This window comes from Hylaeus volcanicus, chromosome 2 (assembly GCF_026283585.1).
Source record: "Hylaeus volcanicus isolate JK05 chromosome 2, UHH_iyHylVolc1.0_haploid, whole genome shotgun sequence".
In the NCBI taxonomy this organism is placed as follows: domain Eukaryota; kingdom Metazoa; phylum Arthropoda; class Insecta; order Hymenoptera; family Colletidae; genus Hylaeus; species Hylaeus volcanicus.
Genome location: NC_071977.1, coordinates 22,743,075 through 22,769,952, shown reverse-complemented (window position 1 = coordinate 22,769,952; position 26,878 = coordinate 22,743,075). Strand labels below are relative to the sequence as shown.

General features: G+C 40.4%; 1 protein-coding gene and 1 long non-coding RNA gene across 6 annotated transcripts in view; one reads left to right on the top strand and one right to left on the bottom strand.

Moving 5' to 3' along the window:
* The window catches only part of LOC128885020 (WD repeat-containing protein 47), a 93,196-nt gene that overhangs the window by 23,583 nt on the left and 42,735 nt on the right, over positions 1-26,878 (bottom strand). For all 3 annotated transcript variants that reach the window (XM_054138759.1, XM_054138757.1, XM_054138758.1), the window contains exon 6: positions 26,481-26,559. In XM_054138759.1, the coding sequence (XP_053994734.1) occupies positions 26,481-26,559 (79 nt within the window). The remainder of the gene's footprint in view (positions 1-26,480; positions 26,560-26,878) is intronic.
* Positions 23,000-26,448, top strand: LOC128885026 (uncharacterized). 3 transcript variants are annotated; one of them, XR_008459533.1, is made up of 4 exons: positions 23,000-24,063; positions 24,414-24,607; positions 25,525-25,678; positions 25,832-26,448. It is a non-coding gene; the product is annotated as an uncharacterized LOC128885026 (long non-coding RNA). The 3 variants fall into 3 exon arrangements; XR_008459532.1 differs by having other exon boundaries at positions 24,411-24,607; XR_008459531.1 differs by having other exon boundaries at positions 23,000-24,607.

Here is a 26,878-nt window from a genome sequence, read left to right as displayed (position 1 = left end):
TTTTTTCAGCAGAAATTAAATCAGGCACAGCGATGCTTATCAAAGCGAGAAGAACGATTATCCTGCTTGGAAGCATAGTATGTTCGTTTCCGGATTGCAACAGGTGTCGAGGTTCTCTAGGTGCAACAGTTCTCACGAGAGTGGTCATTTCGCGAGAGTTTCGACTCCGAGCCCATTCGTGCGCGTCGCAAACGTAATGGATGGAAACGCGCATATGTTTCCGGAGCTATACTTTTCACCAACCAGAAACTGCGAAACTGGAGTAATAAAAGTCACGGAACACTTTCCATTAAAGGTTGCACTCGTTAATTTGCGTGCAAGGCAAGATAGTGTAACAAATGCACACAGTAAATCGAATCGAAATGTCCAGTAAAAGTGGTTTCGGTTGATTTGCGCGCATAAAATGCTCTGTTTAACAGACTATGAAACGAGTGAGAAGTGAGAATTTTATCTAGATTGAATTTTGCCCGTGAATTCGTTTAATTTCTGTTTGGTGATGGATTAATGTATTCATTTATAACGTATATTGGAAAGGGCAACATAGGTGGCAACTAATTTCATTTCAACGTATTAACATTCTAATCTCCTAGTGAGACAAATTAAGATCTGACGAGGATTAAATTAATCTCTAATTCAGGGAAGTGTAGATTATAAAAGTCTACCTAGCAAATTTCTTCTAAAACTCCATTAGTAATTTCCTAATCAGCAATACATTAAAATTTCCAATTCTATAAATTATCAACCAACGAAGACCCTTATCGAACCTAACCAATTTGAATAAATACTCCCAACTTAATTATTCTCTTCTTCACCCTACAATTCAATATTTACTCCAACAAACCAAGATCTCATCGATTAATAATTCCCCAAATAAAAACCCACAAACCATGTAGCTGCCGCGTCTCTTTCCCGACTTCTCGCTCCTCCTCTCTTCCTGTTTCCGGCAGTTTCTTCCCAGCCTCTCGAAGGTGGTCATCTCGTGCTGCTCGACCGTGTCGACGTCCAGAAGGTTCTCCATGGACCTGCGCACCTGTCTGCAGGAAGCCCCGTTTTTCGAGCTTTTCCTCTGCAGATGATTCCCGTTCTCGTCGTGGCAATCTTCCCACTCGCTGACCTCGCTCCTGACGTCCTCCAAGGACCTGGTCCTACCTACGGAGCAGGTGCAAGGAGGTGCGCTGCTTCTGCAGTGACCTCCCGAGCTCTTGGCTCTGCCTCTGTGCTCCATCACCATCATGCGCGGTGTGACGGCCACAGGTGACACCTGAAGGGGTGGCATACCTTGCGGCGGGGGTATACCGTTTCTGTACAACGGCGCCAGGTAATAGTAATCGCGGCCCTTGTTGGGGTTTGACGCGCTCATTCTAGCCGGCATGTAGTTGTAATCGGCCATGTGAGGCGTAATCCACTGCGCCATGGCGTCCAGATGCATTGGCCTGTAGCAGAAGGACGGCCCTCTGGACGCGAGATGATTCCTGTACATCGGAGGCCATGGACGCGACTGTTTCAGGTCGAATCGAGGATCCATTCGCGGATCCAGCACTCGGATATCACCCATTTCCTCGGTTGCTGCCGCTGACCTGGTTCTGAACGACAGCTGCTCAATTCAGCTTCAGAGGATCGGCTCTGCGTTGTATCATTTTTCTTTGAATTATTGAAAGCTGGATCACTATTTTTGTTTGAGTATTTTAGACGTAGAATTCGAATCAATAATGATGAAATAATATCGGTACAGGATGATGTATTCGAATTGTCTATGTCTTGATTAATGGACCAGTTGAAAGTCAATGAATGATGACTCCTAGGACGTACATGGCGGATGTTACTTGTTCCGACGATTCTGGATAGTCACGCTGCGAGATCGCCTAGTGCTTCTCTCGTTTCTGTGAAATCTCTAGGATTATCGAAGTGGATCACGAACAGTCCAGGTAGAAGAGGCTTAGATTAGAAGACCTTGGGCTTTGGAGAACAAAGAGTTTGCACGGGGAAAACGGTCCGATTTTCACCACTTTCCAACGAACACTGTGTAACCTGGCGAGCCTGGATGCCGACCTTGTCACTTTCGATCTTGTTCTCTGGCCAACACTATTCACTTCACTGCAGACTGGTGTCCCTCTATCGCGTATGGATCGCTAAATTCTGTCAGATCTCACCTCGGGACCATTCCATTCACGCACGGATCAAGAGTCGATCGTCTTTGAGAACAAACGTATTTCAGAGAACAATCGGCGCGAACGATCTAGAGAGGCTCGTGGATCGTGGCTCGCGGATGGGAGACGACTGTGCTCAGCTGAGTGCAGCGAAGGAGTGCGTAGCCGACACGTTCTCGTCGAGTGACTTTGGCTCGTTGAGAAACGACCCACTTCTCCGCCACGGGATCGAAACTTCATCCTCCCTACCACCGCTCGTTCTAGACTCATCCCTAGTTACTCGCGAGTGTCCAGCTCGCAAACGACGCGGTGCGCACGTTTGTACTATATATGAAAGATCTTTCATCGAAATAGATGAAAGCTGACAGAGTCTATTTTTATTGCTAGCAGTTTAAATAAAGACGTTCTGACTCGTAGCGAGTGGTTTTCGAAGTCTATGGGAAATAAAATTGTATTTTTGTGGGCTCTGAAGATAACGGCGTGTAGCAAGCCGACACGTTCATCGAACTGTTTGCGATGAAGACGTAATCTAAAATAGTTTCTGTTTCTATTAAGCGTGTATTTAAAATCACCAAGTGGAACAGAGAGCACAGAGTAACGGAAGATAAAGGTGTGAGCGAAAAATCAATGAATACAATGCACCAGTAATTATTCGTAAAGTGAAGCAAAATCCGAGAATAAGCGCGGAACAAATTACCACTGAATTAAAAAATGATTCTTCTATAAGCATGTGTGCCGGTACTGTACGGAACTTATTACGAAGTAGGTTAAACGGGTTCTTTAACTATAAAACGACGCCATCTTATAAATGTAAACGTTTGTCGTGTTTACACGAAACCAATGTCTCTCAAACATTATCGTAAAAACTTATAATCGAACCTAAATACAAAATAATCATGAATAATCATGACTCGAGAATTTCATTCGCTCTAAACACTTTCATTTGACGTTAACGTTAACGTCACTTTACAAGTTGGTTACCGAGGTAACGCACAAATATAACTTTGAAACGAAATTGACAGGCTATTTAACAATAATGCATGATAATATTGACGCCAGAAAAACCAGAATGTCGACATTTTCAAGGCAACGAACTGTAAATTGTGTGGCGAAAAATTCAGGTGGATATCGCGACCAGTTTTCGTATAATAAAATGGTGAACGTAATATGAATACAAACGCCGCTCGAGTGATCTCAATGCCTGGTAACAGGGTTGCGTCTCGAATACGTTCTGCGTCACGCGTTGCACATGGTGGAACGTGGCTTCGAGCTGTAATACTGTCAGCCTAAGTAAGAAATTAACGAGAACGTACGATATTTGCGAAATTTAAATTTATTGTAAGTAACGTTTTGTACGTCAGCAGTCGACTATTCAATTTTTCAGTGCGTACAAACGCTTCTCGATTCGATCAGCCTACGTCAGTTGAAACATTAAAGAGCGAAACAAATGAATTGCAGTGGTAATAATTACTAGATTATTAGTTGATAGAATCAAGGCTTTATCTAAGTTTAATATTAAAAGTTCACGCACCTATCCTTGGAAACTTTCTTTCTGCATTACAGAAAATATAAGGAAAGCAATTTGTGAGATCAATTAAAGAGATACAAAATTGACGAGATGGATACTTTAAAAGAAAATGTGCTTTTCTGAACACAAATTGAATTTATCTTAATAAAATTGGTGTAGAGATATAAAAGTTAAGAAACTATGCGTATCGTGATTCAGAGTGATAGTTGAGTTTGATGATAGAGCAATTAAGCAAATAGAGAATTATACTTTTGTTAGGAGGGAAAGTTCTTTTAGCCTGCACCCAATCAGAAGTCTTTCTCGGCCGAAATGGATATACTTTTTTTTACGAATCTAACGGTAATATTTAATACTTAGAAGAGCAAACGTTTCAAGAATGCTGAATGAATTTCACCGAGCTGAATATTTTCAATAAAATTCTGCGGCGTAAATGAGAAATCGTAACAACGATTCGCGAGAGAGCTCGATAATGTTGCCGGGGATTAAAATGATACGGACCACGTTCCTTTTCTATCGTCCACCGCTTTCACTGCGCCGTTACGATCCTTTTCAACGACTACCAGGCCCATCCTTTCGGGTTCGTCTTATTTCAGATAGAAATCGCGCCATTACGCGCAGGAAGTAAAAACCAGGTGGGTGTAAGAAGCTGATCGACTCAAGAGCGCACACCAGCTAATACATCCTTACGTGGAGGCAATTCCTCAATTACCAATCCTATGTAGTATATTCTCCTAAGCAGTTGGGAAAGTCAGATTTTCAGAGAAACTCGATCTTATTTTACAAATGCTATTTCATACGTAAATGAAACGTCTTTTGGTCTTTTCTACTTTATCTAGGACCGTTGGACTCTTCTTAAATATTCGACTTCTCGAAGGACCCCCTCCGATCGCTCGACGTACGATCCGATTCAATTTGCCATCTTAGCTTTCTCCGATACGCTCCGTTAATAATTCGCGACGATGCGGCAATCCTCTCTATTATTTTTCCCTTCCTCTATTTCTCTCCTAGTTCCCCTTTCTTTCATTTCGCGGGAATCCATCGCGTGCCCACGCAAGATTTCCTTTCGCTCGGAACGGAACTTGCACGATAACGCCTCGGTGCGGTGCGTCGACGCGATCGGTTAGATCAACGCAAGCTGATCGTTGGCCAAAGTACTCGCGAACCTCGAATATAATTTGTGTTTTTGCTCCTCTTTTGAGAGTACATTCACGCCCTCTTGCTTCCTTATCTGACAAGAAACATTGCTGCAATTAAACGCTTGTAAAGTACGCTAATCGCGAAAGTGATCGCTGAAACCATATTTTACTTCTGGACCAACATCCTCCGAACACCTGATTTTATTTGGCGGCGATCATCAAAAGCGTATAACGAGCCAATTAGCGTTTATCGCTGCAACATTTCCCGGTCGATCGAAACGCGAAACCTTCTATATCTTTACATAGAGATAAATGTAGGCACTTTATACCACTTTTGTAACGAACGACTCGGATGTCCCTAGTATTCCGATCGTTTACGATACAGAAGAAATCGAGTAACTTTCACGTCGAGCTATCACGATATTTTCTGCTCTAACGCGTAATCGATCGATTGTTGCGACGAGGGGAATCCGATCGATTTAGTCGAACGTCGAGTAAAAGTGATCAGCGCGATCGTGGATCGTTTGGATCATCCTGGCGTAGACGAACACACGATCGAGCAGGGGCGTGGATCTAACGAAGCTTCTAATCTCCTGGAAGAGTCCCATTTGTTGACTTTTTAAATATTAATTGGAAGCGAGGGTGAACATTTTTTACATTTTTGTATGTGTATGATACGTGCGTACTATATTCTATATAGGGTCAGTCCCACAAGTATTCTATATTTATTGAAGAAATTTGTCTAATTTAAATGAATGCTTCATGTTCCCAAATAAATTTGTAATTGTAAATATATACATGTGTGAAGTTCATTCGTCTACATATTGATAACGGAAAATTGATTTGGAAATATGAGGTCTATGATTTAAATTAGACAAATTTCTTCAATAGATATAGAGGGCACGAATACTTATGGGACTGACTCTACGTTTAGTACATGTTTTTCATATTCGTATATGCAGTTAGAGGGTGTGTACAATCTATTATTATATTAGCCTCATTTATTTCTACTTTACCTATCAAGAAAAAGAAAACCGAAATCATTTTATAAAAATAATATACATGTATCCTAAACTAACTAAATGCCATTGAAACTAAACCTACGAAAATAAACACGTCACAAAGAAACGTTAGGATCAAAGCAAAAACCCCGTTAAAATCAATTTAAGAAAACGAAGAAACTAAACGAAGATGAAAGTTTCTACAACCTACAAAAAGCATCCATGAAAAGAGCACTCCCTTTTCTAAAGCACTCGAGGAAAGGGTCCCTGATTGGCTTCGGGTCCAGATTAGATCCACCGCTGCGATCCACGATGGTTTTCTCCGGTAATTGACCGAGCGTCGCTGGTCAAAATCGCCAGAAAATGGGTCGTGGAGCGTATAATCGAGAAGACGAAGCAGACGTCGTATCGGTATCGGACGTGCACGCTTAGAGAAAGTCCCAGCGCGACACGAAAACTAAATTGCCGTATTCCGGCCGGTGGTCTGCGTTTAGTTTACGACGATTATCTGATCGCCGTTCGCGCTATAAACGTCGGTTATTTTTGCCCCTTGTGTTACCCGTTCCGGCGCGTTCATTCATTCGTTTTGCCAGAAAGCAACTTTCGATGGGACCAAGTCGGCGAACGTGTTCTCATCGAGGCGTTTTGAACTGCTCGACGTTCACTTTTAAGCGTGGGACGCATTTTAGGAACGAGCACTTAGTTGTCTCGAGTTACAATTGCTTTTTAGATTAGATTTATATTTTTCATTGATATTCCATTGTTTGGACAATGAACGATTCTAGAGGAATGGTTCGGGATAATTCTAAATAATTAGACTGTGGGAGTTTATGCAAATTCATATTTTCACAGGAATAAAAGAAGAATTGATAGTTAAATGAAATGAAAGCATGTCCTATCTTCTAAACGATGCAAGATGTACATTAGTGTTGATACTGTTGAATATTTCGCTAAATAAAACACGCAGGTTTGAAGTCTTCCACTGAGGTAATATAATATTTAAAAAACAAAAAATTAAATTTAGATACATGACGCGGTCTACTCGAGTCTACGATTCTACGACGACTGAAACATTCGTTTTCAGCGCGACGATAATTTTGCCAAACTCAACTGTTTCGGTTACTATTGATCGGAAGATCTCGAGTAAGTGAAATGAAACTTATAACGATTTATTTTCGCAAAAATCCAACAGATATTTTATATAGTTTTGCACTTGTGCATGTTCTCTTAGACGTCTACACATTTCCATCTGCCATTTATTCCTCTTACCTCGCGCGTCCTCGGGCACGATAAACGTTACCCACTTTTCTCCGAGAACTGTGCTTCATTTTTATTCCAAAGATGTCACGAAACAAGAGCACGCGAGGTCAAACTTTGCAGAAAATTAGCTTCGTTTTAACCATGATTTCGGATAGAGGAACTGCAAGTCGACGCATCCCGTAACCTACTTCGCGATGCAGCCTTGTTATCCAGAGAACGAGACTGGCCATCAGTTCTCTATTACCAAGTGCAATGAATACGAATAAGTTTCCACGTTATACCGACACCATTCTGGACTTTCCATAATTGGGCCTCGAGGACTGTACTTTTCTTTCACTCGTACGCGATTACTTCAGAAACGCGAACATTACTCTAAACGGTACTTTAAACACGCTGAAATTATGCGATCAATTTTTCGCTCAATTTAAACTCTGTAACGCGAAGTAACCGCCACAGCGGTGAATAAATATTCGTGATTTAATTTTCTACTAACAAGATAACGAGGCTGTGAGGTTGACCGAGGTTGAGGCCTCGAAGTTAGGTAGATTTATAGATCTGATGACTAAACTCCAGAAGTCGAAACGTCATTAAATGCTCAACTAAGCTTCATCTTGAAAAATAATGCGATTCTCATTTAAACTAAATAATCAATCAAACAACGATAACGAGATTAATATACGCTCAACGTATGATTCATCGAAGACTAGGGACTTTTAGATCGCGGGATATCGATTTTCTCCTCTCGATAGTCGAGCCTCTAATTATTCTCAACAGTGTATTCACGCGAAGTGGCGAGCGAACACTTGCTGCAGGCACCGTATTCAGGTCGCGGAGAAATTCAAACAAGGATCTTATCTGATCGTGCCTATTACCTTGCGGAACAACCGAAGGTCGATCAATGATCTACCAAATCATTCCAGGATCTCGGTAATGGTGATATTTCCACGGTGGACGCGCGTGTTGAGCTTTGCGGGGGCGATAGGGATCTTTTCGCTCCGAAAACCAGCAAGTGACCGTTCGAATTGAGAGGTCAGTCCGTCAGCTATCTGATCCGATATTAGTCTTACTCACGGACTGAACGTGTCGCAATTTACCTGCTCGCGAACCCAGCCAACAAAGTGACTTGGTTTACACCGCGCGCGTACTTAATTCGCGGGATAAAATAATGCGAACGAATGTTTAATTTTACTGCGTTCGCAACGAGCGTGTCAAATCTGAAAAAAAAAGAATAGGATGCAAATAAGGTATAGTTCAGTATCTTTTTTATACGGTGGACATGTTTCAAAGAACACGGAGTAGAAGGAATCGTGTAGTAAATATACAGGGTGAGGCAGCTAAACTGTAAGGCCGAACGAACGCACATGGCCGTAACCGATTTGAAATTAGTGTTGCAAACCGTTTGCACTCTTTGTTTTACCTACTCCGCTATCTTTGTTTTACCTAGATCCACGGTTGCATGCAACTAGTTTCAGAGTAGTTTGAAACTGATCAGTTGCGCCCGTGTGCGATCGGCCTTACAGAACGATAATGCCTGAACTATCGTGGATACAACATAATCTAACAGAAAAGAGTTTGAAGGTTCGAGGAGGCCTATCTTATATGACTATTGCATTTTTTGGTCCAGATGGCTGTATCAAGGCCACCTTTTAAGGATTCTTTTAAGGATTTTGTCTATACATTATGAAAGCTGACGTTGAGACGGCATGGACATTCAAGGTTTTGCATGAAGAGATTAATAACCTATATTAGTCGCAATGGCGAAATTTTATTAATTCTTCTCAGATATTTGGAAGATGGTGCCTCAGTTTAGTTGACCTTGGAAATAATGTGTATCAAAGGGAGAAATACATTAAACGGTGGCATTTTACAATAGTAATAACAATCTGAAACTTCTGAGAGGCAATTAAAATGAATATCTCCGAATTGAAAAGAAAAAGAGTTCTTTGTATACCGTCATTCCGCGAAATACGACACTGAATGTCTGATAATTAAAGATAAACAGTGGGGATGATTCGTGTCGTTATATCAAGGAAGAAGCCTATCCTTATATACAAACCCTGTACAAAGTTTCTGAAATTGACTGAAAATTTATGTCTGGTGCTATCCTTTTCAAAACTTATTAATTTCGCAGTATACATCAGAAAAATCTGCATAACAGATAATATCTTTCGTTTCCCTTCGATCTAGCTCGACTGTACTCGGTAAGCGAATCAACAACACCGCGTAAACTGGCTCCGTGCAACCTGTTTGCTGGATTGGGGCAAAACGTTGGTGAACAGGTTGCGCAATCGCGGCGCTGTTCCTTCCCTCCGACTTTTTCACCCTTTCATCCGGCGCGCGGGAAAAATCCCGCTTCAGGTATTACTAGATCAACGTCGACGCGTTAAAAATGTTAATAACAAGCCAGTCGTGCGCGTGCGTAAGCGATAAGGAGCTCAACGGTACACAGACAACATGTGGTTTGCTTTACGAGTCCTTATGCACTACTGTAATTATCTTTCGTCCGGTCGTGGTACGCAGACCATGACTTATCGAAGCAAACGCCGAAAAATTCTCAAAAGCAATACTAACGCGCGTGTGGAAACCCGCCTGATCGATCATTCGCACGTTATCAACTGGATCCTCTACTCTAAACCACCTTAACGAATTTAAACATTAAATTTGAATTTTTTTTTTTTATCAAAATCGTCAGAAAAATTTCAAAAGCAGTTCAGCATGAATTTAAGGTTCCAGAAATTAAAATATCGATGATAAAGACTTCTCTAATCGTTTAATCAAATAGTTTCGTACAGATTGACAGTAAAACACGGTGAAATTATGATTCCATGCTGGTTAGACTCCATCGACGTCACATCGAGTGGAATGCACGATATTTGGAACAACGTGATTCGATTAGACGTGCGCATGGAATCACAGCATGAATGCCCGCTGATCTGTAACATATTTACAACCTTGCGGCTGTTTAGGTGCACCGAGACGTTAGGAGGATGATTGGGAGAAAACAGCGAGCTCGTGAAAATCACAAAGAATTTATAAGAAAGTTGATGACCATTAGATCCGCCTGGTCGGACTTGTATCCGTCGGTGGTACGTTTGCGACCTAGATTTCTTCCGAACATAAAGGCTCAAGCATAAATTCTCATTATTTTTCGTGTACATTTTGTATGCTAATACGATTTTGTACGGCGATAATAATTAGAATCATGTTGGAGCAGAAACCTGTAAATTCAAGGCAGAACGCCTTCGACATTGCGGTGAAATCGAAAGTCGCGGTGCTGGTGTCTGGCTGGTAAAACAGAAACTCCTCCACGGCTTCGTCTACTGTTGGCAAGGAAGTGATCTCAGAAATATAATCAGGGTTCGTGGCTTGGCTGGGTGTTGCAGAACGTGTTACCGATCTAACAACCTCTGAATGTAAAGAATAAAAATTTAAAATCGTAGAAAAGGTATACTCAGAAAAGAAACTGTGTAGAAAAGAAACTCAGTAGAAACTTATACGTATTTCAATCTACAGTACAACTAATTTAATTATCATATTTACAATATAGACTGGAGTTCTTAAACCTCATTTATTCTTCAAAATGGCAAGCTACCTATGGTGTTATTCTCAACAAATATTTTAATGATACGTTCCATAAATTATCACAGTTTAGTCCTTAGATTCTATCACTAGGGTAATAAAATAATACTTTGAAGATTAACATTCCTTCCCTTGTCTAACAATTTAGGCCTAAAGTCCTCCTAAACAACACAATATAACAAATTCTCACACTCCTTCCTTAGCTAAAACATTGAAAGAAGACAGAGAAAACAACAAACACACGGAAATTGATCTGAGAGACTCGCAGTAGAATTAGTCCGACAAAGGTCAGCCTGGGGAGCAGTAGATGAAGCGTCTGACCATGAACCAAAAAGGTCCGAAGATCTCGAGTTAGCGTGCCATCAAGTGACACTAGACAAATACGATAAACATTGCAAATGTTTAACGATGACCTACTTAATCGACTCTAAGAATAACGACAAGACGACTCGTTGACGCGAGGATAACCTGTCACTGGTAAAACTGTAGGTCGTGTTAAGAAATTGAAGAGAGTGGAGAAACAGTGAAAAAATCGATGGGTGTTGCCAACCAGCTTGGTAAACATGTTGTCGAGCATTGCCTACGCGTATCGCTTTACATGGAAATCCACTGACCAGCGAGTTATTACAGGTGACGAAACGGGATAATCTGCAGAGTAATCTCGACGATCGTGAAACATAATCGTAACGAGAACTATTTTTAACCGTGTTCAGGGTTGTGCGTGAGCCAAATGCGTGCTGGAAGGAACGTGAATAACATTAAAACGATTTAAACAGTGTGGATACCTTGTAATAAATTATCCTAAGTAAGTAAAAGAGTTTTAGCATGAAAATTTGTAATTTAAATCACGATTAGCGATGCATTAACAGGTCAAAGGTCACAACAGTACAACGTGTAAATTGAGAAAATTCATCCTAATTATCGTTGCGCAAATTGCGTTTACCCTTCTTAACGCGTTTTCAGTTTTCCGTTCGGCGAGCATCTCCATCTTCCTAATTGCATATTTCGTGCGATTTAAAGCGGCTACAGGGCTCCATTAAGTTGATTTTCATACCAAAGACGATTTAAGAAGTTATTAGCGCGTATACTACGAACACATCCTAGCGCGGTACTTCGACTCGTTAATGTGATACTAAATTCGTATCTGCAATTAAATTGTGGTTTAACAAGAAAACACATTCCCCTAAACACTTTTACTGACCACCGACGGAATCTTCCCTCTTTAAAGAAAGATAAAAGAATGCAAAATGAAGGAAGGTCTGTTTCATTGAACTTTAGAGACGAGACACGACTTTCACCTCATTGGCAAAGCACAGCACGCTCCAAAGTTGTCTTATCTCTCATAATTTGTGCGTGTAGAAAATGTATATTCGCATCCTTACATAAATTGATATGCATACTCGTAGGATGCGTTTCTTCCGACACTTTTTTTTTAACGCGCCCAATGTGATCCATCTATGAATCTGCGTGAAAATCGTTTCACTATTTCTAATTTGGACAAAATTAAATTGTATTATAATATTCAGTATTTTTAACAAATATATTTAGTCTCTGTATACGGCATTTTTGTAAGTGGTGTGTATAATTTTGAGTGACAGTAAAAACGATAAGAGAATAGACATTTAGGAATAATTGTATGCTATTATAGAGTAAACAAATATTTATCGCATTTATAAAGACTCAATCGATCACTCGAAATAGCCACAACGGTTCGATATATTTATATCCAGTATATTTATACTCGGCAGAATTATCAGTTTAAAAGTTGCTTAGCACATAAATGACAATGTTCATCAGACATTAAGTATACGTTTCGTAAATCCTGATCGACCGTCTTAATTGACCCGTTGGCGGCCAGGCGAAGAATTCTTGCCAGAGAAACGTCAAGGTTCACTAGCCCTGGTTTGTACATTTACCGCATGAATCACCGATTTCTTCGCGCGATACCACGTTGAACTTGACCCTATTCCGCGCGCTCGCGCTTCGTGCATTCTAATTGCATTTGACATAGGGAATCCGTGCAATTTCATGTTTAACAAAATCGATGGAACTGTAAATACACTTTCCTATTCCCTAGATCTTGAAACGGATAATTCCTGTAAATTCCAAAATAAATCCAACGTATTCTTACTATATCCACTAAGCTTTTTTTCTTGCAATTTTGTTGTACCCCCTCCAAATTCCACTTAATTTATATTTACCCTCAAGTCTACTTTCGTGTCATTTTTCAATCAATACATTACATTAATTCCAAAATAAATTCGACACATTCTATATCCACCAAGCATTTTTTTCTTGCAATTTTGTTGTACTCCCTCCAAATCCCAATTAATTTATATTTACCCTCAAGCCTACTTTTCCTGTCGTTATTTCAATCCATAATAAATTTTTATTTTCTCCCATTACGTCACAAAGAAATTCTCAACATAATGCCTCAGAAATACAATATGTTTCCCTACTTTCATCCTTTAAACAGTCGTCTTCGTGCAGGCCCTCGCTGCATTCGAGCTCTCGAACAACGGGACAACTTTCCATTTCTTTGACTCTCGTGATCGCTGTGTGTTAAAACACCAAAGCTCCGGTTACACTGGTACATGAAATGTTTAGTGCTCGCGTAGGAGAGATTTGGCGTCCGCTATGCCGTAACGCACGCTATGCGGAAGACATTCGAAGCACTCGCGAGCACTTTGTTAGTATGAAGAGCAAGCACGATCGTGGGCGCGCAAAGCCATGTGCACGCGATATTTTACATGGATTTTTACGCGCTGGAGAACGCAGATTCTTGAAACACGAAACCGACGACCACGGTCTCGAGAAACTACATACTTGCGAATGTGGGGCTGGCGATGTGTCCTTCAATCGGTGAACAGATTTTATTTTAATTTTTGTTTAGGTTCTCGTAGACTGTAAATGTAGTAAGGATAAATCTAAGGACTTTGAGAAAGGAAGTACTCGACGTAGAGAATTAGATAGGTAAGTAAAATTTAAAATGAGCTATTCTGTAACAACCTTTCATTTTACCAAAGGATTACAGGAACTTTAGTCTAAATTTTTTACTATTATTGAGGTTCTATTGCAATAATTAATGTACCACGTATATTTCATCTTTAGTCAATTTGAAATATAATTATATTTTACGATTGAAAGAGCAGTTTTCATCGATTAAATAAAGGGTCAGATGTGTGTTCCGTCTTTGATTCTTTATTAGAAACTGTCACCTAAATAGCGAATTTTCCTAGTAAAGAGTTCCTCGCGAGGAAAAGTCGCAGGGACGCGCATGTGTGGCGTGTTTACGTGTCAATACGCGTCAATTTTTGCTAACGGTACAGGTCTCGATCGGTCAATCATCTCGGACGTCGTACCGTGAGATAAAACGGTTTTGCGCGGTACGACACGAACGAAATCTGCGATCGCAGAGAACGCGTGCAGTTGGAGGCGTATCGCGGCCGATGCACGTGCATCGTATCGAGGAAGTAAGCCGTGCAACAAAGTCACGTGCCGTTTTAGACGGAAATTGGCCAGGATTTCAACAATTACGTGCACATTCCGATGCGTCCTACAAATGAACCGTTCGTTGCACAAATCGATTAACTCCATAAAACAAAAAGTTGAGAAATTCGCTGAAATATAAAAAGTTATAATTATAGCGAATGTTTCAACACTGAAATTTAAGATTTTTCAATAAGTGGAGTTAATCGATTTGTGCAGCGAACGGCTCAAATAATGGAAGTGCACTCCAAGAAATAGACGACAAAACAGACAAATTTGATCCTCGTGTCACGTTTAGAGGTTTACGTACTGGCACAGGCAAAATAGGCCTCTGTATCGTTCAGGTGATAGGAAGCACCTTTCTGTTACCTAATATGCTTCGTGTGTTGCGATTCGATAGCGTTTGTAATTAGAAGCAGACAACCGAATTCGACGATAATCAAAATTGACTCTTTGATCGATTGACATTTCCGTAACGTAATTGCTTCTTGTCCAGAGGATGAGCCTTTCATTTTTCTGATGCATACATGTTACGTAAAAAAAAAACTTTCCATTCGATAACGAATCTTGCACAAATTACGTAAAGCAAACAGCACAGTGTTCTGCCCACCGTTTCTCCAGTCTAAATACCTGCCATGAGACTGGTCTGGTATAATTTAATCGATCGTTTTAATTCGTGTACATTTGATTTTTATCGCTGTGTTAGGATCACTTTGTTCAGAATTACTTTCAATTGTGAACTCAATAGCTTCGATTTCATTATTTGACTCCAAACAATTTTTGTGTTTTATTCTCCCGTTTGTCTCGTGTTATAATTTAAAACGTCAACAAACATAACCAACCAACTTTTATTTTCGATGAATCAGCCTCCTTCGACTTCGATTGAAATCGACACGACCTCGTCGCGTTCAGATTCGTTTCGCCTTGTTCTTGACGCGATTAGAAGTACGTTCGTGCTAATTGCATCAGTGTATCAAACGATCAGGTATACACGGGCGCAGATTATGCTTTCTCGTTCCCGACGCTTGGATGCAAATGAGCATTTACTCGCGAAACAAGCTACTGGGACTGACAATACACCGTTCCTCGTTCAACGAGCCGCAAAGCGATTGTTCCGCGATACGAGTATTATCCGTTTAGCGAACTAGTTCTCGACGTACGGTCTGCTCTCAATTATCAACCAACGTAGCTGCGAGGTATTAGAGCTCTCGTCGCAGTTACACCTAACAGCTTGGTTAGACGAACTAAACGACCAGTGAATAATACCTTAACAAAATTAACACTCAAAATTTAAAAAAAAAGGTAGCTCACAAATTAGAAACAGCACTCCTACTTAGGTTACAATGGCGTGCTTACTCACAGGTCCAACTACGCAATTATAAACAAAAACTACACAGAGTGCGGCCGAATAACATGTACCAGCGGGCACGAGGTGGTTTCTTATGAAAAAGTAAGAACAAAATATGCAATACAATTTTTTCATTTAAAGCTTAGTTTACGAGAAAATCGAGATTGAAAATCCTATTCATACGTATGCTGTTACGGCTGAGTTACGTAAATGGTACAATAAAATGTTCGTTAAAACTCTTCTGTGTATTTATTCTTGAACTCGGTAACTTTTAAATCCTGAGTAGACATTATTTATAAACACGATACGCTAAGCTTTAAATGAAAAAATTATATTCCATATTTTGCTGCTATTTTTTCATAAGGAACGTGTATAAAAGAGTTAGTAGTTTTATTCCACACAAAAAAGATCGGTCAAGATCGATACGCACTTTCCAACGCGATGAATTCGGCATGATGGAATCGTCGACGAGCTAAATAAAGAGGAAAGATGGTGAACGCGACGGAATAATCCCAGGATGAGTCCACGGGCGACGCGATCGTGCCGATCGAATCGTGTTGAACTTCATGACGCGGACGCTGCTTTTAAATCGACGCCGTTCGGTAGTGTGGCCATATCGAGGACCGCGTGGCGTGGGTCGATCGGTTGCGCACGATCGACATTTATAAGGGAGCGTTTGTAAACGCGAAACGAAGACGAGGAGGAAGCGGGACGCGCGACGGGAATGTAAAAATTGTGAGTTACAAGCGCCGCGCAGGTGAGTGTGGGTCGCTCCATGGCCAAACGACGCGTAGGCCTCACCTGCGGTAATCTGGTTTCAGGAAATGCGCGCTACCGTTGCGTTCGAGCTGAGACTCCAAGTGCAATGCCAGTTCCACAGAAAATCGATGGAAACTATGGAGTCACAGCTCATAATTCATTTTCTCTGTTGATTATTAAACGATAAGGTTTTTGGAAAGTACCCATTTATTTGTTTTTAAGTGAGGAATAGCTGAGGAAATTTAATTAAAATTTATATGACGACATGTGATCGTAAATAAGAGATCTAACTGATTGAAGAGATGCTGTAACGTTTGTGTTTAAATTCAACCCATTCGAATGTTCCTGGCGTACCGATGAACGTTTATAAATGTAATCTGAACACGCCCCTAGAACTTATCGACTGTTCCTAATTGTAATTGATGCCAGTCATCTCTTTCTGTGTCAATGACTTGTTAAAGGAGTTACGAAAGCGACAAGAACAGTTTAGCTAGCGAATTATTGCAAATCGTGAATGAAATTCTTTGGGACACACTTTACAGGGCACAATGCAATACAAGGAAAGAGGAATACAGCAAAGATGATATGAACAAAATAATGGATAACGATGGTCATTTTCTGCGAGACGGAGTTTCAGATAAAATGCACTTGACGAACTAGAAAATAAGTTAATTCGACATAGTATCAGTTAGAGTTGTTATATATACGTGACCTGCATGAATAAAATTCCACTGTGCAATTCTTGTGTTTTGTAAAACAGGCCAATGTCAGAATTACTATCCTATATGTAGATTGTAAAAAATAGAAAATTCGTGGTAAACAAATTTCGATTCTTCGTCTAAAATAAAATTACAGATTGAATCACGTGGCATTCGACGGTTGAAACGCATCGAGAGGCATTCCAACGAAATAGGAATACAAATATTTGCTAATCGACATCGTAAATACCCGTGACGCCTTACACTGGGAACGGCACTGGTGAAATTTATTGCTAGCAAAATGGCAACCATAGAATCGCGGTTTTCGATGAACAACGCGTACGGAGCGTTTACTGTGATTTCTAAACATTTTGGAAAGCGTTCTCCTTAAAAAAAAAAAGAAAGAATTCCTGTGGCTTGTATACAAAAGGATCGTATTCCATTTTTAATTAAAACTTAGAAGTGAAGGTAATCACCTAATCACTAATAGAGATACGTGAAAAATTATAAATAATGCAAGAAGAATATACAACGAGACGTTTAACCTCTTCACGTCCTTGGCCACATATGTGGACGTTTAGTTTGTTATAATTATAGTTACTGTCGATAATAAAAAGAACAAAAATTTGATAACAACTTATTCACTACAGAATTTTATGGTTTGACTGCACTGATAATGTTATTTCCGATGTACAGTTATAGTTATAAGTAAAGCATGAAAAAAAATCGTCCCTGAAGAGATTAAATTGTCCACAATATCCTATATCAAAAGTCTCCTTTTGCTCCCACCCTTGGATTGTAAGATGCTCCCAACCCAAGGACCACGCCCTCCACTCTGTAAACGCTGTTCACGTGCTTCTAATGATCAACGTGAACGAATTAACGAGATCGAAAGCGCGTATCCTCCGGCGCGATGGATGCTTTCATAATCAGTCGATGACTAACACGGCGTATAGCATATCCATACCGTGCAAGGCATGTGGATGACGTAAGTACGTGCCTAACACTTTGCATGTCCCGGCGCCACGTGTAAAGCACCTCGGTGATACGAAAACAATTATTTCTGTTCATTTGTGTTACGGATTTGATCAATATATACTTTGCTTAAATGCATACGTAACAAAACAAAACTATAGACTGTGGATGTTCGTATATTTATGGTGAGTCGAGTGTGTGCAAATGAAAAATATATACAGTCAGTTCCGTGTACATATTTATAACGAAATATTTATTTGAAAACATCGAACCTATTATTTAATTTAGGCAAACTTCTTTAATAGACGTAGAGGGTACGAATATTTATGAGACTGAGTGTATAATATTCAAGTACTCAATTTTCTTTTTGCATCTATGAAAATATCAACTTGAACAAGCATTTACAGTCGATACATGTATATTATCAAAGAGGACCAAAATCTGATCAAAGCGTCCAAATAAATTTATCTAAATAACGCCAGTTCGCGATGACCAATATCATTCGTAACACAGTAAATATAAACCAATTAGTCATAAACCAATGACGTAGACCTCTTTAAATCGTTTAATCGGCAGAATTTGAATGGCACGTCATCGTGCCACTCGTGCATTTTTCTTTATATGTAATGCATTAAGCACAAAAGAATTAAAATACCTGGTCGATGCCAGCGTCGAACGTTCCCTCCTCCCAAATGGGATCGTCCCAACCTCCGGACGATCCGGAGGAGCCCCTGCGACCCGGATCCCACGAGTTTCTCTTCGTATTATCCAAGGAATCCGTGGAGAGTCTCCTCCTGTCGTATGAGCCTCTTCTGCTGGAAAGTGGTGCCATGAGCTTGTCTCTCCTCAGGCTCCCGTTGGATCCGATCGATAGATCCGTGCTCAACGTCACGTTCAAGTTGCTCCTCAGATTGCCACTGGACCCAGCCATACAGCTCTTCAGGTTTGACGTGCTTTTCGCCTTCAGATCGCTGCTCGACGAGCACAAGGTGCTCTTTAAGGTTGGGGAGGGCGGAGAGGTCGCGAAAAGACTGGACAAATTGTTAACATCGCGTCTCGAGCTGGGCCTCTGGAGACTAGACATCGATTTCGCTACGTAATCGCGTCTCAAAGGCGAATTATAGTTAGAGACGATGTCTTTTTTCAAGCAACCCATAGATCTGCCTATAGGGTCCCGTTTCAAGGCCGAGCTGCCTATGGTGCTCGAGTACGACTCCCTCTTCGTGTGGTTTATGGCTCCCATGGACGCACCCAGAGGATTCTTCCGTAAAGTATTAGGAAAACTCGAAGGATGAAACTCCTTCCTCGGTGGCGACATGGGCAGTCCGAGGGATCCTTTTCGATTAGGGGATGTCCCTAGGTGACTGTCTCGACGACTCAGGAAATCCCTTCTAGTTTGCTGCGCGTTCCCCGCGGATCCTCTGCGATTCCAGCAATTTTCCTTCGCGTGCTTCCCATGAATATCGCAGCAGCTTGAGTCGATCTCCACTTTGACCACCTCTGGGTTACCTTGCTGTTGCTCCAACTTCACGTCTCTAAAGAGAGCCTCCAGGCGACGGATCGCCGCCTGCTGATGGGCGGAAGTTGACATGTCGAGACACCTAATTCGCTTAGAGAAACTCTAGCTTCTTGGAGTTTCGGAGTTCAGGCTTCTTGCCTGAGCGATGTCAATGGTACTCGTGCACTGGGGTTGGATAACATTTGATAGAGGAGAATTACTGACTATCTTGTAGCTGTTGACGCAAAATTTTCGATATTGTATCTACTCAGCACGTAATGCGTGCGATAACAGTACTGCTCATTCAAGTAGTTCGAATGGAAATTTTCTGTCAAGTATTTCGAACCACTTGATTTAAAATTTACGAGAAATATCTGTAGGAATACATCCAGCACGTGATACGCGTGATGTCAGTAGTATGCATGACAGTGGTCCCGTGGGAGTGTCTTCTAGTTATTTTTACGGTTCAGAATTGCCTCGAAATTTTCGAGGAATATTCTTCTATGTATCCAGGAAGTGATGTGTGCGACGACGCTGTATTTCCTCAACTTGCAACGCTAACAAATTTCCTTACGTTGAACTGTTCGAAGCACGTTGGTCGATCCCAACAAAACAATCCTTTTTGTTTTCGCTGTTGGTTCGATGAATAATTGAATCCAACAGGTATCTCTCACCGTGAGATGGCACAGGACGCGTGGAATTCACTACCGCCCCGAAGGCTGGCGAACATGTCCCGTTAAAAGACGTACGGACGGTTCACGGAACGGAAACGTAATCGTGGTTACATGGAAACGCGTGTGCGGCGTAACACACGTCCGGTGAGGTACTGGGGGACTCCGTGAGGAGAGAGACCCGAAGGCCTCAAAGGAGCTCTCCATACGGATCCCCACCAGAGCTGTGGCATTCGCAAAGTCGAAGTCTCCATATTAGGTCAAACCTTATGGGTTTGTCGCGCAAAACTGCGGGTGAACACCGACACGACCCTGGCAGCGAACGTAATCGGGTCGAGTGCCAACTCGCTTTGCCATTGTGAGCTCCACTTCTCGCTGTTTATGGCCTATCTCCCGCGCACGACGCGTTCCACTGTCGCACTTGTATATTCCCACGACTCTGCGATAGATCGATCTATGCAATTTCACATTTTATGGCGCTCTTAAAAGGATTCAATTTTTATTGTATTCCTTTCTTGACTACATGAAAACCGTTTTACACAGAGTTTAGTTTTGGAGCGAAACTACATATGTCGAATTTTGCAACGATAGGACTTTCGTTTTTTAGGTTGGCTTTCAATCGAATCCTTTTTGAGTCATTTTGCTTTAGATCTACCAGTTTCACATGTATAGATATAAGATTCGTATGCAAGAAAGAAAAAAGCTAGGATCGGCTATTTAACGATAATGACTCTCTTCCTTATCTTTGCACTCTCATTTTTTGATTTCCTCGATTACAGGTGCTGATACTTGGACTATCTGTGACGCAACGCTCTTTGTTCTATTAATACAAACTTCTATGTTTGTCTCCAGTTGTCTGTCCTTCGATACTGTTAATCATTGTTGTCAATATCATTGTCGATAATCTGTGTACTTAAGAATATCAGCAAAATTTTGCGACGAGAAAGTTTCTAAGCAAAATGTTATAAATAAAAATTGTTGTATTATAAAGTAAACATCTGCATCTGTTACATTTTGTTTAAAATTTTTGCGTATTAAATCTGTATGTCTTCGTGATATGTTTTCCGGAGTTATTTCTTAAACATGCTTGGTTGCGAAGCGGAGCAATCATTTGAGAATACTGTAGTATCGCAGTAACATAATAATAAATACCGAAAGTGTCGAATTCTCGGTATCATACCACATTTTACTTTACAAATTCAGACCATATTCTCGGTACTAGGATCAACTCGTTCGTATATTTTTTTGCGCCTCGTGTTTGGTACTGCTGTTACAGAAGGCCCAGCCTTCAGCGGACGAACGAAAGGGGAAATAAATGTTTATTGCCCATTACTATTTGAGAACAAAAACGGCCGGTGAGTCACGGTCGAACCGCGGTAAACATAGTTTATCGTGTCATACTGATACAAGAAAATATTTAAGACAAAGAGCTACGCGCTTATCACAATATTCTACTACGTGGTCGACAATTATATATTCAACAACTATCCTTTCAGAACGAACTTCGACCAATGAAATAAAAAAGTAATAGAATACACGTTGGATAACACGCGAATGGAAAATCGATAGGAGTTAAATATTTATGTTAAAGTTAATCATGCTGTTAAAGCAATAATTACACTGTTCGAGGTTTTTGGCTTGAGGGAATATAAATTCTGACGTAAACAATAATGTTTGCATATGCAAATTTAGAGGCAGGAGCGATATGAAAGATTTATGTAATCAGAAGAGTATGGCAGGCAGAGTTCTTTATGCGCTTCCCATTCACCAAGACACGGGAGCACTATGTCGGTAAAATCCGATTGCGATCTCGTATACCGATGCTTTTAATTAATCCCTGCATCACCAACAAAAAGCGGTAACAGTGTACTGGTATTCACTGTGTGCTCTGACTTTCACGAGGGCAACGAGATGGAGCTACGATCTATTCCGCGTTCTATACGCACTCGAGGCGTACTTACAATACCCAGACAATGCAATGAATAAATTTTAAAAAAACCCTGTCAACTGCTCTGTCAATTTGTTTACTTCCAATCGTGTAATCAAATTATATATAAAATAAAAGTCATGGTTGTACAGTACGAAATCATTAATTGAATTTCAATACAGTTTGAGGATTAGAGTACGACAAGAAATTTGTTGTAGGAAAGAAGTTTGAAAGTATAGAGATATATTTTAATTAAATTTGTGCGGGTCTAATCTATGGTTAATTGTCATTAACATAATCGTCACGTCACAGCGTGTAATGCGCACGTGTCATTATTATGTTACTAGGCGTATCTTCGACACCCACATGCCGATTCTAGTTCACCTTGACGATCGAAGGTGTATCGCGCTTTTAGTTCTAGTAGGAAAAGGTGTACCCTTTCGGAAAAGCGACACGCTCGCAGGTGTCGAGTTTCCAGTGGTATATACCGTGACAATTGTTGCAATTATCGGCACGGAAAATGTTCCTTTCTCAATAATTAATTAGAACAATCGAATTTCATTGATCGTATTTTTGAATGACACGAAAAGTCTTCCAAACAATATTTAACATTCACTGGCAACAGAGAAAAAATTAATACATACAATGGAGCACAAAAATGATTTAATCATCTACTGAAAAGAAAAGATTAATAATATATGAGTAATACCTACAAGTGTAAATGTTATAAACGTAATTTCTCCTGTACATCGTGAAATTATTCAGAGGCTCGCGAATTTTCCAAAAAAACAATTCATCCTAAACCAAATAAGATGTCCCATGACTATAAAAACGAGGTGGTACGTTCGATAAGCATGCTAATTTCCTCGGTTACATCATCATAGGACGGGCATTAATATTGAAAAATGAGATTTGTCGCAGAATCATCGCTAAGTACGCAGCGTGACAAAAAAATCTCGCGAAACCATGCTCGCCCACGCGGAACGACCATTTTCGTTTGCGGCATGATGCGTCTTCTAATTGTGCGAGGCAAATGCGCGAGCATGCATCGATTTGCATCTATCAACTGCGTCATCGCGCAACGTGATCCAAGCGTTAGAATTTCGTGTGTAGGTGCTCGGACCTTGTCTGGAGTTTACCACCACGGCGCGTTTGCAACGTTCCATTTGCAATACCAAAAAAGAAATACTTGGTAGCAGATTACGAAGATGAGAATAAGAAAAGATTTTCAATTATTCCTAAACCTTGAGACTTTTCTCAACTCTTTCAATGAAATATTATTAAAATTCCACGAAGTAAATGTTCAATATTTCATTCATTTTTCTATTTTAATATTTCTAGCTTCAACTGGAAAATAATTGACTATCTATACAATCCAAAGCACGTGTTTTCTGTAATACCGAAAATTTATAGGCCATACTTTGTAACGTTCGTCGAGCACGAGAATGGAGGAAAAAGATACTGCTTTGACGGAAACCTGTGCCACCAATGCATATATAACACCTACGAAACCCGATTTATCCTGGCCGTAGTACGCAGATACGCTCGTGTCGCAACACCTCTGCGCTGAAAAGCAAATCTTGCGCGGATCGATTGAACTAGTTCGCGAAACTGGAAAGGGACAAAACAGGCCGTGACCCATTGACTCATTAGCACGTCCTAAGACAGATACTACTGCCAGCAGCTGTTGGCGATCGCGACGATCACGTACCTGGGCCATGGGAATCGGATCGAAGTCGCATACATGCGCGTCAGAATGGACCGTGGACACCTGGTCGATCGCGATGCAGTTCCACGAAATCATTGCGTTGCATAATCCGATCGCATTGGCAACGCGGATGGCGATTCTACAACCAGAATGACTAATGCCTCGTGGAACTGCCTCTGCGAATGACAAGGTATGTTCCAGCTGATGAGTATTCGATTCGATCAACTTTGCATAAGATGCAGTTCAAATTACTAGGGATAAAGATCGTGGAGCTAATCGAGGAAGAGGTGAAGAGTGGACAGTCAGAAAATTTGAGTTTTCAGGCACTGAAATTCTATTGTAAGTATTCTAGTTTATTTTAGTTTCAGTTTATTTTTTTTATCGAGAAATTATTTCGTGGGCTTATTTATTAAAGAAATCTTAAATACTAATCAACAAAATAATTTCCATCATTTTCTAATATTTTTTGCCAGAGTAAAGACAATAATTGTTCGATTCTCTGTTTAAAAAACTCCTTCGATTTTTCATTCAAAAACTTTTCCAAGTCGAAAACACTTTGATTACTTTCCAAGCTCAAGAGCAAGGTGTTGATTTCGTAGCCCATCTTGGATGGTCTGAAGAAAGATCTTTAGAAAGTTTGAGTTTTTTCAGTAAGTAATAGCAATATCGAACCCCTATCCCTTTAGCAGACGTCGATTTCGAATTTGGAGAGTTGATGTAAAGCGAATTATATCTGATGTATTCGACACGAAAGGAAGGCCTCTTTGTTGATCAAACGGTGACGCAACCGGACGTTTCGACGGGAACAGATTCAACAGTCGAATAATTATTACAACGATTGCACAAAGTTTCATTGCTTGACAACACGTCGACGTCAGTTATGGTAATTGCTTCGCTAAAATTTTATCAGTGTTTTCCTTTCCAGCGTTTTTCGTCGTCGTTCGAACGTAAAAATCATTGGACGCGGGCTGAACAAACGCGTTATCCGAGCAGATCTTCCGCAACGGAAACATTACGTCGCGCGATAAATATCCAAGCAAGCTTTACGCGCGTTTAATGTGTCTCGCGGCTGGTTGCATCACTCGGTGGACTTTCCGGAAAAGGATTCGACATAGTCGAGCGAAGACAAGAGCAGAGAAGGGAAGAGTTATGCGATCAATTGCTAATCGCGTCAATTAGAACGTTTAATTGGCAATTCGACGATTAACCAATCGGCAATTGCTGGAATTCCAGACGACGTCGAGCCAAATGGCGACGAATGCTTTCCCTTCGTTTCTGACTTTATCGATCGTACCAATATTTTGCAAAATTTGGTAGCTGTCTGCTTTGCAAAGAATCAGGAAAAACTTGAATTCAGTTTGAGTGATATTAAGCTTTCTATGTCATGTATACCAAAGCAATGCACAACGAGCTTCTTCAGACGAATTTAAATTAATTATTTTCAATTTGATACGTGTTAAAAAAAAAAAAGAAACCACATATTAGAAAATCTGAACGGAACCAGTGAAGACATTGAAACGATTTCTAAATTTAACCCAGAGGAGGAAATCAGTGGTAAACCCGAAAGCCACTAAACTCCACGTATACATTGAAACGGTTTTTCCTGTAACTCGTGGATAATTTTCCAAATTTCACTGTAGACTTTTTATACTTTCACCTAATTTGCGACGAGGGACAGTGTCTTTAACTGTCCTGACATTTGCGCAAATCGTGTGAAAAAGTTGCTTGTCCACTAAAGGAAAGTTATAGGTTTTTACTAAACCACGATTAAACTTTTGAAAAAGTATATTGAAATTACAGGTTAGTTCCAAATAGGGAAGAAGGGAGGTATCGTTGAGTGCAATATTTACAACGATTCGCGAAAATTGTCGACAAGCCAGTTTCATCGATGCATAGCAAGTTTAACCATAAACGGGTCACGAATTTATACTAGTCTCCACGGAAATAAGGAAAGGTGGGTAGAAAGTTGCACATTAATTCGGTGATCAAAACGCTATTTGCAACCACTTTCTGCGGTTCTACGATTTCCAGCGAACTCTTTAATGCATTTGCTACTTCATGCGATTCATTGTCGAGTTTGTCTTTAATAATCGCGAACAACTTGTAGGCATTTGTGAATTCAATTTGTAAATCCAACAATGAGCGAAGCTGGAACGTCACGGTTATTTTTCACTTTGCAAATGTGGGACGCAAACGTGGATCTATCAGTGATATAATATTAAGGTGACTTGGAAGATGTTGCGTATATTGGCCGATTCACTTCCTGATTAGTTTTTAAGTCAATCGAAATTATGTATCCTCAATTTATCTGCAGTTTCATGTTATGCAGCTTTTATGAAATTATTGAAAATGGATCTACGTGAATGTTTGGTGTCTTTTTACATTCAGCATGTCACTGCTTGCGGAGATTATCGTGCTTGAAAGCATATTTTACCACTTAATAAATGAAGATTGTGACAAATGAGATATTCTCTGAGACATTGGAATAGCAATCCAATGTACTTGACGCGTAAAATCAATAATAAACGAGTATAATTAAGGTGTGCAGGTTTCCTTGGATTGCACATGTATCTACCTATGATTAAGTTTCACGAAACGACGTATCAACGTTGTTCACACGTTAATCATTATATGATTCTACCGCTATCAGTATCCACAAAAACAGCAACGTAAACGGCGTTGAATACAACGAATGATGTGTTATTTAAGATGGTTGTATCGAGTGCAATAATCATAATCGCATTTTATTGACTTACCTTCATCGGCTTGACGACATCGTAATGACTCTCTTGCGTTCTAGAATCGTAGGCAGTGCCCAACGTCGAGTTCTGTCTCCTGGAAAGATTATACGTAATAAAATACACGATGTTCCTCGTAAACGTCAATATTTAGCAGATTGCGATATCGACTTGAAAGGTGCGTGGGCACACAGGTATCTCAATTCGAGCAGTATCGAATGTTCAAATCTCTGCTCCAATCAGTATACCTTATCTTAGGTATGATGGATTTTAAAATACATTTTGAATTTTCTGAACTCTCTAAAACACAATTCCTGGACCTTATCGGACTATTACTAAACAAAAATTGGGTTCTTGATCGCTCTGGAAATTCTAAACACTTTTCTTGGCGTAGTATCTATTCGTTATAATTTCTG